Source organism: Guyanagaster necrorhizus, assembly GCF_019112545.1.
Source record: "Guyanagaster necrorhizus MCA 3950 unplaced genomic scaffold BT62scaffold_12, whole genome shotgun sequence".
Lineage (NCBI taxonomy): Eukaryota > Fungi > Basidiomycota > Agaricomycetes > Agaricales > Physalacriaceae > Guyanagaster > Guyanagaster necrorhizus.
In genome coordinates this window covers 957,945-971,103 of record NW_025064891.1, presented here as the reverse complement: position 1 = coordinate 971,103, position 13,159 = coordinate 957,945, and the positions used below count along the sequence as shown (strand labels likewise).

The window sequence follows — 13,159 nt, the reverse complement described above, 5'->3', positions numbered from 1 at the left end:
TCGCTGCTGGTAGGTCAGCAAAGGCTTTCAGAGGTGAACAGTGTCGGTACTTGTTTGTGAAAAATGAAGCCATAACGCACGTAAATCAGGGGATCCATAAAGGCCAAAGCGTAACAACAGCCTCTGCCCGGGGTAGCAGTGCCACAAATGATCGGAAGAAAGTCAAAGTAGACGCAGTCCGAGATTGTCCACGATACTCGCTGCGGTACAGGAAGGAAAACAACTAGGCGCTACACGGGGCATCAACATGGCGTTAAAGAGTGAACAAGTGGTACAATGGGAAACAACTACATAATGTCCAAAAATAATCAAATAAATTAGACGAGTGTTTTTCGTAAGGGATGACGAGATCACTCATCCCTACTGCGAGCATCATCACCGGACTCTGAAGCTGTTTGAGCCTCGGGCATAACATGATGTACGATGCGACCATGACGACGCATGTTGCTGCGAACGCTGAATGCACGACCGCAGCCCTCTTCAGGGCAAATATACGCTAGATAAGTATTTCATGAGAAGCAGCAGCAAGGAACAAGGGAAGTCACGGACGTTTATCCCCCGTGTGAGTGGTTAGGTGGATTTTGAGCCCGCTGGGACGGCTGAATCGTTTCCCGCAGTAATTGCACACGTGCTTACTGGAAGACGATGGCGAGGAGGACGTTTTATCGAACACTTGTCTCCTATAAAGGGTGGGACTCGGCGTGCGGGAATGTTGGATCTCAGAGTAGGAAAATGCGCGGCGATGGGTTGCGATGGGATCATATCTTCGTGCTTGCTGTTCGGAAGGATAATCGTAAGGCGATGGCGACCTCATTTTTTGCCAGCCAGTGCCTGAAGGGCTGTAATATTCAAGTTTTTGCGATTTACTTCCAGAGGAGTAAGACCTAGCCTCCTGCACAGCCCTGTCAGTTTCGTATGCAGAAACATACGGGTAGGGGGGAGAGCGTGTCCCCCTTGTCTGTAGATAATAGGACTGCGTGGCCGTTCTGGAAGGATAATCCTAAGAAGGTAGATGCCTTTATCAGAACATTATCATGATATAAAAGAGTAGAAACATACATGAACGCCGTACTGTGTATATTGAGACCATGTGTCCGAACGAGAAGATCTCTGAGAGTCTCTCAGGGGCGGCAATGTCAGCTCAGGGGGACCACGCCTTGGCACACCATCTATATACAGAGTGAGTGCCGTGGTTGTGTTTCCCTGCCATGAGACATAAACTGACCAAAAATCCGACCGATGGAGGGAAGAACCACAGGTCGTTCATTGTTGTTGGAAGTATTTCCAGTGCAAACGGGGCGATCGTAGTACATTGTAGCAGAAGGGGAAGTCGGGCTGAGCAGATCCAACTCGCAACTGTACATATATAGCTGTGAAATTCAGTGAACATCAAAAGAGCACATGAAACAGAGGTTCGTCTACTAGGTATAGGATTTAAGATACAGAGACATCAAAGCGTTGGCATGGGTATCCGGTCTGAATAGCCTCCTGAAGCGCAAACTTTTTAAAGCAGCACCGCGTTTTGAAATCCCGTAGGAATAACTTCACTGACATTGTTGGACCGTGAATGCCTCAAAGGTTTCGCACGCTGGGCACGTGTAAACCATGCGAGGTCCACGCGAGCGAATTCTGGGGGAGTTGGGCACAAAGTATGATGTTGGTATCCAGGAGAGATGTTTTGTCAAGATCAAAGTAACTGTTGCTTGCCTCTATTTTCCTTTGTTGCATCAAACTGAAAAAAAATGCTACATATCAAAAAATCTTTCGTGCAATTAAATTTGGGTACTTCGTGAGTTAACCCGAAGCTCCGCCGCCAACGGGCCACTCTTACTGCAGTAATGGTTCTGCATTAGTGCAATATGGTTCTCTGATGTGATTGACTGGCCATCACCGGTGCTATTATAGCCACAATAACTCCTTCGAGATGGTTTGCCGTAATGCGATGAGTCCGTCATGACGAACGACTCTTCCAAGACGTTCAATGAAGACGACCTAGCATGCGGATAGTAACTGATACATTAGTAACGTATCTAAATGATTAGATGTGTTTGTCTAATTATGGTAAGGAACACATGTGTATCATAGGTATATGGCGTGGAGTTCATTATCTACAATTCGTCTAGTTTCCTGACCTTGAACTTGAAGCGCTGTATTGACAGATCTTGATTAACCTCTCTGTTGGCATCAAGATGTTCCACCGGGGGTTCGTCCATCACGATCATTCCGTCCCATCGAACTCACTCGGGGTATGCATGTTTTGGTGGACAAGTCGTATGTGTCGTAACATATTACTTCGAATACCGAATCTTCGTCGACATGTATCCTCCGGACAGACGAAATCTGCAGAGATGGATCAGATAGAGCGTATTCGTTAGTTATACAAACACCAACCTTTGTCCCCTGTGTGAGAAATAACATGGATCTGGTGGTGAAGCTATTCATCAAATTGGACATCAACGTTGCGACGTTACGAACTCACCTTTAAAGCACTCGGACGACTGAATCCCTTTCCACAGTAGCTGCATTCGTATCTCGTCTTATTTGTGGAGTCATCTGCACACCCTTCACGAGAGCGCGAGGTGGAGTCTCCTCCTTCGGCCCGACCATTCCACGACGAAAAATTGTTGATCCGTGAAACTGGGTAGGCTGACTGGCCAGAATAGGTGGCCAGGGGAGCCGCCTGACTAGGAATAGCGTAGTGGGGATTGGTCGCTACTATTGGCCCTTGACCCCTGTAGTCCGACCTTCCAGGCGGATAGCTACCCGAGGAATAATTGCCGAATGAATCGCGGTATGAGGGGTTTCCCGCGGGCGTTGTTTCAGCTTGTGTAGTGTACGAGCTGCCATAGTAAGGTCCGCCTGGCACAGAGTGCACTGATGATCGGCTAGCCGAGCCTGGATCGTAGTATGAAGAACTCCCTGAGTTTGGGAGTGTGTACGGCTGGGGTCCGCCGTGACTATGAGCTGCATAAGAGTGCCTCCGAGACTGTTGCCGAAGAAAACAAGACAAGCAGTCAGTCACCATCGAATTTTGAGAGGGCAAAAACGTGCCTGGGATTCAGGTAGTCCGTGGGGAGTATATGCTCCATATCCATTGCCAGGGACATGCGACAGTAACGTAGAGCTCTGAGGCTGACCTGAAGGCATATCTGTATCTAAAAGTTGGCGCAAGCACATTTCTTTGGAAGATGAGACGCACTGAGTATCTGGGAAATCGGAGGCAGTGATACATTATCCTTCGAAGGAGGGACGCGGCGAGACATTTGTAACGAGTAAAAGCTTTGGAATGTGAGTCTATATAGCGGCACCGAGTTTAAAGCATGGACTAAGAGAGTAACAACACAGGGATGTCAGGACAGTGAACCACTAGGCCGCGCAGGCCCTTTCATTTAAAGGAATGGTTGATAAGGTCATCCAACGTAGTCGTCTCCGGTCCTGCACAGAAGTCGAGAAGACATCATTTTAATTATGGATCACAGTAGTTGAAATCGTTGGTTGATGAGAGGGAGAACGGCACTTGAGACGATGTGTAAATCCGTGAAACGGTGACAGCGCTAGAGGAATAGTACGCCCAAAGACATTAGTCCACGATTTAGACATATGTTGACGCTTGCTACTGGGTAACCATGCTTAGATCAGGAACACGACGAACAGATGTAACACGTACGAGTGTGGTACTACATCAAACTGATACTTCGCTCTTGTGAAGGAGCGCGCATCGCCTTCCAAGCCGCCCTGATCAATGATCACAAGCGACTATCGAGAGCACACAATCAGGCTAGATCTGATATCACACATATACAAGAACACACCGAAGTCGATGAAAGCAGTAAAATGCAACTGGTATTAAGCTGAAAGTACAGGATACATCGTCAGTCCCAAGAAGGTACATCAATACCAAACCACTCCGGTAGCAAGCGCCAAAACTCCGTCCTAGCCCCTTTAACTATAGAACTGAACTCTGACCTACAATATTTACAAGGGCGAAGGCCGGTGTTCTGTTTGTCGTAAGTTGTCTGTATCAGCTCTGCATCCATGATGGCGAATAATGGGTCGGAACTGCGATGACAAACGACACCATTGGCACCACGGAGAATCTCAAAGGTAATCGCCTCGAAAGCCGCTTGACAGGCGCGCTGGTGTGTGGTGTCTAACTGTTGCCGATGGATGCATTTGGAAGCCGGCGCTCTTCTTTCCAGCTGCTTGACGATAAAAGTCGATAGGAATCGAGATGCGCGTTCTTTTCCCTTCAGCAAGCTCATCAGACAGTCACTTGATAGTCCGATACCAGAGGTTTTGAAACCTTCGACGATAGAACTTGGAGGAGAGCGAGAGAGATCGTAGAAGGCAGATGGCAAAATCTCCTGTGCGCTTATGTCGCAAGACAAGTTGATGACAAGACTACACTGGTTGTCAGCGATGATTGAAACAACATGGCAACGGAAATTAACATAGGGTGTGGGTACTTCTCACGCGACTCATATAGTCCTGCCACATTCGTTGCATCCGCTTCGCGAGCGTCCCAACCTTCAAGCGTTGTGGGCCACGTAGCTGATAATCCTCGAAGCAAATCTTGGCGAAGATGACCAACTTGGTAATGCGTACAAAGGCGAAGCAGTGATGCAACCTTCGAAAATGACTTGTTGGTATACTTGATATGAGATCTACGGAGTTTGGTTAGATGACCGTGCAGGATGCGATTGCAGTAAGACTGACACTCCATCATACAGAGCGGACAAGAAGTGATACATCTCGTCTGGGCCATCGTTGAGGTGAAGGACCGGGCGGCCTTCTAGATGGGCCGGCGAACAGGTAGAATCAAGAGCCTTGATAGCAGAGTCCAAAGCCGGAGAATGGCGACAAAGCAATACTTGATGTACAAGGAAGTAGTATTGACCGGCGAGGACAGCGATATTTCCATCGTTGAAGCACATACCAGGGTATCGGGAAGGAGTGGACTTTGTAGGGATGTACTGGTTCACACTGAAGTCATTATTATCGGCAAACATGTTGAATAAAATGGTGTAGGTGTGTCGAAAAGAAGGTGGTGGTGAATCGCCTAGTTGAATAATAGCGCAGCCTCTTGCACAAGATACTAGCGGGGCGATATTGAGCGTCGAGGTCCTGGCAGATGACGACGGCGGACGCGACAGATAGTGACAAGAGGTAAGGGGATCGTGAGAAAGACGCGTCTCCGACTTTCTCAAAAAAAAAAAGGCTTTCGTCAGCGCTCAACAGCCATCTTTGCTTACTCGGTACCTCCTAGATTTATCTTTCCTTGCTTCAACTTTTCCATTGCTCACCATGGTCGAAGCATCACCTCAACGCATCGTTCCAGGTGCTCCTCCACCACCTCCACTGACAAAATCCCAGATCAAAAAAAAACGAAAGGCTAAGGCCAAGGCCAACGAATCTAACCCGAATTCCCCTGTCGCTACTCCTGAACCTAATACTGTCGTTGAGCAAGAGGGGGAAAATGTTGATGTACAGAACGGCGCAGGTGTGCAAGAGGCAATAGTTCAGGAGGAGGCACCAGTTGCAGCGGCTGAGCCTGAGCCTGAGGTACCCCTCAAGACAAGCCCCATCGTAGAGCTCATCAATAAACGTCTCAAAGCTGCCAACAAAAAAATTGTACGTCCTTTTGTTAATTGAGCACTGGAAGTACTTACAGAGGTATCGTAGTTGCGGATATCATCGTACGCTACAACGGACCCCGAAAAGCTGAACGATGATCAGAAGCGTATTTTGAAGACGCTTCCGACATTGGAAGCCATCCAGAAAGAACTAGCCGATGTCAAGAAGGCAGTCGAGGTATCGTATTTCTTGCGTTTCTGTTCTTTTCATTTACAAACACTAAAAAGGTACACGAGTCTGAGCTGGCCGTAGAAATAGTGCAAAAAGTGGCAGAAGCCAAGAAAATACAGGAGATACGGGTCAATCAGGCCATTACTACGACTGAGGTGAGAATAACGATTAAATCCAATCCCAGCTTTTCTTAAATAACGCTTTTATAGCAAGAAATGACATTAAAAACGTCCCAAATCCTTCTCTTCCTTCGTTTCCGGTCACTTTTGGCGTCTGGCGATCTCCCTCTGCAATTGAGTCAAGAAGAACTAAACCTTGTGTTCTCGGCATGCGATGTTCTAATGGGAGAAGATGGAGAGTCGAGGAATGTTGTAGTGAACGGCCTGTTGACAGGCTCGGGCGAGTATGAAGGAACCTCTTGTACGCGCTTTATTACCTTGGTCGATCTCCGGACTAATGTCACATCAGATTCACATTTGCTGGAGATCGCGAACAATGGCCTGCATCCCCGCCCACTCACGCCCGCCCCAGAAGAACCTGAGGCGAACGCCCAGGACCGTCCTGACTCCCCCGCTTCTACAGCTACTGAACCTGTTCCTGTTTCTGGTATTTCTGCTCTGCCAGCATCTTCAAGTAGTTTCCATTTCATGCAGGCCAGTGAACTTGAGTCGCCATCCTTTGAAAGTAGTGCAGAGTGGGTTGAACGGGCCGACGCCATCGAGCCTATCGCTGAGGAACCAATTCAAAGTGTGGTTCCTGAGCCCGTCGCAGCCAACGGGAATGTAGAGGTGCAGCCTGAAGAACAGGTATGTATTTTTATGCTTGCCTTTATTATTCTCCATGCTCATAAATATAAATCTTAGGCACCCGGTACTGCCGGCGGGGCCATTGACTGGGCAGATGAAGAGGATGGTCTTCCTTCCATTGATGGGCTACACGCCAAGTTCGGCACTTCCGGTTCCGCCACACCTGTCGGTGGACCAGCTGATGAGGATCAACCTCAGCCCCAGCCCCAGCCTCAGCCTCAGCCTCAGCCCCAGCTTCAGGTGAATGGACATGTCGAAGAGACTGTCGCACCCATGCCAGCACAGGAAGATGATGGTTTCACACAGGCCCGGAGCATTCGAGGCGGTAGAGGCAGGGGAAATGGCTTCCGCGGTGGTGATCGTGGTGGATACAGAGGTAACGGTTTCCGTGGTGGGGATCGCGGCTTCCGGGGTGGTGATCGTGGACGGGGCGGCTACAGAGGCGGTGAACGAGGGGGCGGTTCGTGTTTTCACCCTGATCTTGCCCAGCGGCTGACGTTTTTGGTAGGGGGTCATCGAGGCAGAGGCGATGGCGAGAATCGTGGTCGTAGCGGAAGGGGCCGAGGCCGAGGAGGTTAGTGATTTCCTGTTTCTCGATACCCATACTCAATACATAATGTCTGTTCCACAAGGCTCTCAAGCGGCGGCAACATCCACATGATGATCCCATCTACTAAAAGAACTCTCCGCCGAAGGTCAAAGAATATTGTCGCTTTGGATTTTACCTATCCTTGCCCTTCTAACCGACTTATGGTTGTGCTACATGTCTGCTCATTCATCCTATTGTTGACAAGCTGTGTTGCTGCAACCTCGTAATCATATTTTTGTTCATACCTCTCTATGGACCAGGCCCGTGTCAACCGTGAGATACTATCATGCTTGCTCTTTGAAAGCAACGCGATGATATGCGTGAAACTCGATCTGAGAAGTTACACTGTCAGGGTAATCAAGGGACCATCTTGAAGGCAGGATTCAAAACTGGCGGTCTTGTTCATAGCGACCCCTTGCATCTCTCAATGTTGGCGCTGTTAATTTACATCCTTACTCGTCGCTCAGATCTATCGAATACTGCGTTTCGTTGAGTGGTATATTTAGCGGACAGTTTGTTATTAAAATGCAAGTCATCTTTTGGCGCTATGGGGGATCAAAGACCTGCTCACAATGCTACATCCTGTTCATAGCCAAGTAGTAGAGAGATGCCTGTGACAAGAAAAATTTTACAGATATCAATCTCTTATCTTCCTTGTTAGTCGCAAGCTCGCCTATTGGCTGGCCTAGAACTCGGACGCATAACCGGTGCACTTATAGATCGATGTCCTGGGGCCCATTGAGAAGCCGCCCTTGAAACCCGACCAACCATTAGATCACATGCTTCGTCTGAGTTGAAATGAGCAGCTTACCTTCCATGCCGCCTGCAACCATGAGGACTTGACCAGATACATGACCTGATATCCTGGTTGAGGACATTACGACTATTTGTGTAGCTACATCTGCCGGCACTGCAACCTTCTTCAAAGGGGTCCTTGAAACGGTCAATACGTTAGCATTTCTCCTCGTAATTGTACTATGAAACGCCCTACGTGGCCATTGCCCTGTACACCACATTTGGGTCCTTGAGACTCTCTTCTGCCATAGGCGTCCTTGTCCACCCGGGGGCGACGCAGTTGACCCGCGCCTTAGGTGCGATCTTAACAATCTCATTCTTAAGGGTCCTGGTGAGACCATACATCATCGCTAAAGATTTGAAATGATCTGTCAGAACGTTGTCGGTAAACTGGGAAGTTGGCATTAACACACCACTCTTTGAGGCCGAATAGTCAGCATGGTTCGCTTCACCAAATTCGGCAGCTGAGGACCCTACAAACAAAAGGGATGCCTTGGCTTTTTCCGAGTCGGAAGCATGCTCCAGCTGTTTCAGGTAACCTCGTGCCACGAGAAATGTGGAGGTGAGGTTGACGTCCAAAGTGGTCTTCCACTGCTCGAGCGACATGTCTTTCACGGGTATGTCTTCAGCAACGTATATAGCGTGATTGATAACGGCAACTTGTACTACGCCATATGCTGCAGACGCATCATGGAACAAAGAATCCACTTCTTTCTCTGAAATCAGGTTTGCCTGGACTGCCTGAATGCGCCCGGGGCCATAACCGGAAAGAAGACCGAGCAATGGTTCACGTTTCGTGTTGTAATGCGCTGTGACCCTGGCACCTTGCTCTGAAGCATGTCAAGGGTTGTAAGTACGGATATAGTTGTAAGAGGAAACTGGACATGCTCAGAAATTCAGAAGCCGTCTCTAGGCCAATGCCCCCGCTAGCCCCTGTTTAGACGACTGAGACGATGTGATATCCGCCATGTCTGTGAGCGCGTACCGGTGACGAGAATGTGCACATCTTTCAGTTCGAGATCCATTGATTGACGATAAGAAATCAAGGTTCAGTCAGTCAACTGCCGCCGGCTACTCGAAATAGTTGTCTAGACTGAAAATTATATGTACAACCAAAGTAGGGAGCGGCGATAGTGGTGTAAATCTACGGGCACCATCAGTACTCATGTCGATGAGCCTGAGAGGGCCAGTGTAATCTTACATAACGAATACCAGAACATCAACTTTGCTCAGCAATAACCGCCTTCCTCTTTTCGGCCTTGGGCTTACTTTCTCCTTCTCTGGTATGCTTGCGCCGACGTTCATCCTTGACCCTCCGGGCCTCAAGCATCGTTCTTTTGAGTTTCGAGGCTTGATAAACAGGTTTCGGCAAGTGTCGCGTTCTGAAATAGCTCTCAGAAACCTAAAGATTAAAAAATGACAATGCATACCTGGCAACCTTGCTAACCTCCTTGTCCATCTTCCACCGCTCCACAAGCTTCCCGCGATATTCAATAGCTGCCCGTTCTCGGGCATTGACTACTCCAAGCTTCTCGGACGCGTTTGCTTTCCAGACACGAACGTTCCCATCGTCCGAGCCCGAGATCACAAACCTAGCGTCGTTGGTGAAGATTGTCGACGATACTCGTCCCATGCGCTTGCCATGGAAGACATCCTCGCCGCTGCCCTTGTCTTTTTTCCATATCCTCACGGTCCGGTCCCACCCACCACTGACGAATTCTAATCCTGTTGGTGCCCATTCGCAGCTCATAACTGCTGCAACATGTGCCTTGTATATTTGTGTTGGCGTTGATAGATAACGAATGTCAAATGTGTATAAATTATGGTCTTCGGAGGCTAGCAACAACGTAGTTGGATGGGTTGGACACCATGAGAGAGCGTTGGAGCTGAACTGCATCACGACCCGCCGCTCTGCTTTGCCTGTTCGAATGTCGTACAAGGTGCATGTCCGATCAGACCCTACACTTGCCAATACGCTCGGTTCGCTTTGATTAAACCGGACCGACGTTATTGTTTCGGTTGATGTAGGAAATGTCAGGTTGGATATTGCGGAAGTTCTGTGTAATGATGGTCAAAACGGACTCAAGCCAACGACGACACTATGGAACTACTTTGATTCGTCCCATACTTGAATGAAATTTGAGGCAGTGGCAAACACGGGATCGGAGCGATGATGATCTATCGAGCTATAACCCTGTTATAATGTGCACCCAAACCAGAATAATGATATGGTACTTACTTGAACGCGTTTTTGCCCGGAAATACCATCACAGGCTGGTCCTGGGCACACGATTCGTGGATTTAGAAGCAAGATAGTAACGTAATGCTCACCGAGCCAGATTCCGTATCCCACATCTTAATATTACGATCCACTCCGCAACTAAGCAGCCTCGAGCTTTCTGTGAAACACAGTCCGGATACTTTGCCTTTATGAGCTCGAGGCAGTCGGAGTAGATGGGTTCTCATGGAGATATTATGGATAATTATTCCTGTGATATCCTTTCTTTAAAGGCAGATTCACCGTTACGGGGTGAGAGCGTACCTCCATCCCAACTACCACTTGCGACTGTACTAAGGTCACCTGGTTTCCGCATCAGTACCTCCACCGCGTCAACGTGGCCTTCAAGACTAGCGACAAAGGGTTTCGCAAACATCCTTTCCATTTTTGCGGCATTCAGAGCCCTGGTTCGTTCTCTGGCTCGAGAAAAGGGATGCATAAGAGGATCCAAATTACGGGACACGGGTGTGGGATCCCCTAGTCGAGTAGGGAGATGCAACGATGGTGCATGTTGCAAAACGGATATTTTCTATAAGGACATGAGTGGATGCACGGTAGCGTTACCAAAATTAACTTACAACCATGGTGGTGGTCCTTAATTTAAATTGAAAATTCGAAAAAGAAATTTCAAGCACGTGGTCCAACGTCATAAAAATGTGGCTATGCACCTGGGCCCTTAGCAATCAACAACAGCAAACTCATTGCTGAAGATGACGTCAAGGCACTGTCGAGTTCTTCCAGTGCCATTCATTATGACTAGCAATGGGGATGACATTGACTATTCTCTGTATCTTGTAACAGGACGAGATATGCTTCCTCATGGGATGGTATGTACATTTTTTTGAAGCGCATATACGGCTAATCGTTTCCTTTACAGGACTACCTTCGTTCGTTGGAAGAAGTGAGTTATATCCTCTGCTTCATCTTCATTTATTTAACCACCTTGATTACAGTCTTTGATTGGTGGCGTAACAGTCGTTCAAATAAGAGAAAAGACCGCTGATACAGTAGAGGTACTTCCAACGATAGCCTGCCAATTTATTCTGAACCCCTTAGTTCCTCTCGGTTGCTACAGCATCGAAGACTCTCTGTGACAAATATAACGTGCCACTGTTTGTCAATGACCGTATTGATGTTGCATTGGCTGTCGGAGCACGAGGTGTTCACCTAGGCCAGACGGACATGCCGATAGACATCGCCCGAAAGCTCCTACCTCCAGAGGCCATAATCGGAGTATCATGCAATACCCTCGAGCACGTGGAACAAGCTGTTCGAAGCGGCGCAGATTATATCGGTATTGGAGCCGTGTACGGAACACAGACGAAAAAGTTGACCGATCCAGAAGTCGGTGTTAGAGGCGTTGGACGATTGCTAGAAGCATTAGATGGGACAAAAGTGAAAGCTGTTGCTATTGGTGAATAGAATTTCTTAGTGCTCTGAGTTGCTGACCGGAATCTTAGGTGGGATCAAACAATCCAACCTAATGCGAATTCTTCATGGCTCAGTCTCATGTACGGGTCATTCTTTGGATGGCGTCGCCGTTGTTTCTGAAATCGTGGCCTCTCGGGATCCCAGGACTGTTTCTGAAGAATTGAGGAGTGTCCTTCACATGTTCAAGGATAACACAGCCTCCTTTAAGTGCATGTCCATTTTACAACCGGACTCCATCATAGAAGAGGTTATCAGAGTCATGAGCGGTGTGAGGGAGTCGAACCCTTTGATACACCAGGTTTGTCTAATCAGTTCCGTGTCATCAATCTCTCACCTTTTCCAAAGATCACCAACAATGTAGTGTCAACACAATCTGCCAACATCACCCTCGCACTTGGAGCCAGTCCCATTATGGCTTTCGACGCCCAAGAAATGGAAGATATAGCCAAAGTGTGCGGTGCGTGCTTGATCAACATCGGCACCCTTACAAATGCGACACTAGAAGGGATGCTCAAAGCCGGTGTGTATTCTACTACACTTTGGATGACGACCTGTTACTCACAGATGTGATACAAAGGCTACTATGCCAATAGAAATCATAAGCCGGTGGTTCTTGATCCGGTAGGAGTCGGTGCATCGGGTTTCAGGAAAGGCTCTGTTCAAGGTAATCGTGCATATCGCCTTCTTTCGTGTTATCCTGACCGAAATCTCGAAGCACTTTTAAATGTGTGGCAACCGAGTGTCATCAAGGGAAATGCTGGCGAGTTGGCCACCATTGCTGGGTCAACTGAAGTCCTATCGAAAGGTGTTGACAGCGTTGGCCCTGGATTCCGAGATCCAATATCTTTCGTGCGAAATTTGGCACGGAAAGAACGTACGGTTATAGCCTCCATATCGTCTTGGCATCAATTAACGAAATAGCCGCTGATAGGCTGCGTCGTCGTTCTCACGGGAACCGTCGATTACATCTCGGACGGGTTCTACGTAGTCGCATTATCGAACGGCGATGAGATGCTAGGTAAGATAACAGGATCGGGCTGTATTGTTGGCTCGTGTGTGGCCACATACTGCTCTGTTACTAGTTCTGGTTCGAGTTTGATTAGTCCCGAAACATTATGGGGCGCTGTTGGAGGGTAAGTGATTGGCCTCTATGTCTTGGAGCTTCCTGATAGGATTATATGGCAGGGTCTTGGTTGTGACAATCGCAGCCGAAGTGGCAGCAAAGAGAAAGGATGTCCAAGGGAGAGGGACGTTTCTACCCGCATTAATAGATGAACTTGGAGCATTGACCCCTGATAAAATACGGGAGATGGCCAAGATCCAAGTGTATCCAGCATAGATAATATGCATAAATTGTTAATAAACTAATTGTAACCTTGTTCTTCCGCTGTGTCACGTTTGTGTCGAATCGCCTTTCGGCCCGAATTGCCGACTGACGCCTACTTAAAACGTGGC

At 48.2% G+C, this 13,159-nt stretch overlaps 7 protein-coding genes across 7 annotated transcripts; 2 read left to right on the top strand and 5 right to left on the bottom strand.

Moving 5' to 3' along the window:
• Positions 1–422: 422 nt before the first annotated feature.
• On the bottom strand, positions 423–634 carry BT62DRAFT_826237 (uncharacterized protein; the record flags this gene model as incomplete). The annotated part of the gene is made up of 2 exons (XM_043182383.1): positions 423–496; positions 550–634. Coding segments are annotated over 2 exons (159 nt in total), but the record flags the coding sequence as incomplete, so codon positions are not given.
• A 1,354-nt stretch (positions 635–1,988) lies between these two features.
• BT62DRAFT_124127 (uncharacterized protein) lies at positions 1,989–3,714 on the bottom strand. The gene is made up of 6 exons (XM_043179769.1): positions 3,668–3,714; positions 3,200–3,613; positions 3,052–3,149; positions 2,480–2,986; positions 2,392–2,422; positions 1,989–2,340 (listed from the first exon to the last, which is right to left on the bottom strand). The coding sequence occupies exons 2-6, from the start codon at positions 3,261–3,263 to the stop codon at positions 2,219–2,221; spliced, it is 822 nt and encodes a 273-aa protein (XP_043040020.1). The 5' UTR covers positions 3,264–3,613; positions 3,668–3,714; the 3' UTR covers positions 1,989–2,218.
• On the bottom strand, positions 3,513–5,177 carry BT62DRAFT_124122 (uncharacterized protein). Its single transcript, XM_043179768.1, has 5 exons — positions 4,717–5,177; positions 4,452–4,664; positions 3,813–4,401; positions 3,668–3,756; positions 3,513–3,613 (listed from the first exon to the last, which is right to left on the bottom strand). The coding sequence occupies exons 1-3, from the start codon at positions 5,007–5,009 to the stop codon at positions 3,873–3,875; spliced, it is 1,035 nt and encodes a 344-aa protein (XP_043040019.1). The 5' UTR covers positions 5,010–5,177; the 3' UTR covers positions 3,513–3,613; positions 3,668–3,756; positions 3,813–3,872.
• Positions 5,178–5,304: 127 nt separating this feature from the next.
• BT62DRAFT_919791 (uncharacterized protein) lies at positions 5,305–7,272 on the top strand (the record flags this gene model as incomplete). Its single annotated transcript, XM_043184177.1, has 7 exons — positions 5,305–5,631; positions 5,683–5,811; positions 5,862–5,960; positions 6,015–6,611; positions 6,669–7,071; positions 7,120–7,185; positions 7,244–7,272. 7 exons carry the CDS (start codon positions 5,305–5,307, stop codon positions 7,270–7,272), a joined length of 1,650 nt encoding a protein of 549 aa, XP_043040018.1.
• A 584-nt stretch (positions 7,273–7,856) lies between these two features.
• On the bottom strand, positions 7,857–9,121 carry BT62DRAFT_123997 (NAD-P-binding protein). The gene is made up of 6 exons (XM_043179767.1): positions 8,981–9,121; positions 8,884–8,928; positions 8,409–8,825; positions 8,192–8,345; positions 8,012–8,133; positions 7,857–7,951 (listed from the first exon to the last, which is right to left on the bottom strand). Exons 1-6 carry the CDS (start codon positions 9,018–9,020, stop codon positions 7,914–7,916), a joined length of 816 nt encoding a protein of 271 aa, XP_043040017.1. The 5' UTR covers positions 9,021–9,121; the 3' UTR covers positions 7,857–7,913.
• On the bottom strand, positions 9,064–10,865 carry BT62DRAFT_1076071 (WD40 repeat-like protein). Its single transcript, XM_043179177.1, has 7 exons — positions 10,852–10,865; positions 10,538–10,802; positions 10,327–10,484; positions 10,235–10,275; positions 10,107–10,181; positions 9,426–10,052; positions 9,064–9,377 (listed from the first exon to the last, which is right to left on the bottom strand). Exons 1-7 carry the CDS (start codon positions 10,855–10,857, stop codon positions 9,215–9,217), a joined length of 1,335 nt encoding a protein of 444 aa, XP_043040016.1. The 5' UTR covers positions 10,858–10,865; the 3' UTR covers positions 9,064–9,214.
• A 160-nt stretch (positions 10,866–11,025) lies between these two features.
• BT62DRAFT_894506 (thiamine biosynthetic bifunctional enzyme Thi4) lies at positions 11,026–13,043 on the top strand (the record flags this gene model as incomplete). Its single annotated transcript, XM_043183184.1, has 10 exons — positions 11,026–11,100; positions 11,151–11,174; positions 11,227–11,286; positions 11,330–11,687; positions 11,734–12,002; positions 12,050–12,224; positions 12,282–12,368; positions 12,420–12,578; positions 12,636–12,837; positions 12,866–13,043. 10 exons carry the CDS (start codon positions 11,026–11,028, stop codon positions 13,041–13,043), a joined length of 1,587 nt encoding a protein of 528 aa, XP_043040015.1.
• Between the last annotated feature and the right edge of the window lie 116 nt (positions 13,044–13,159).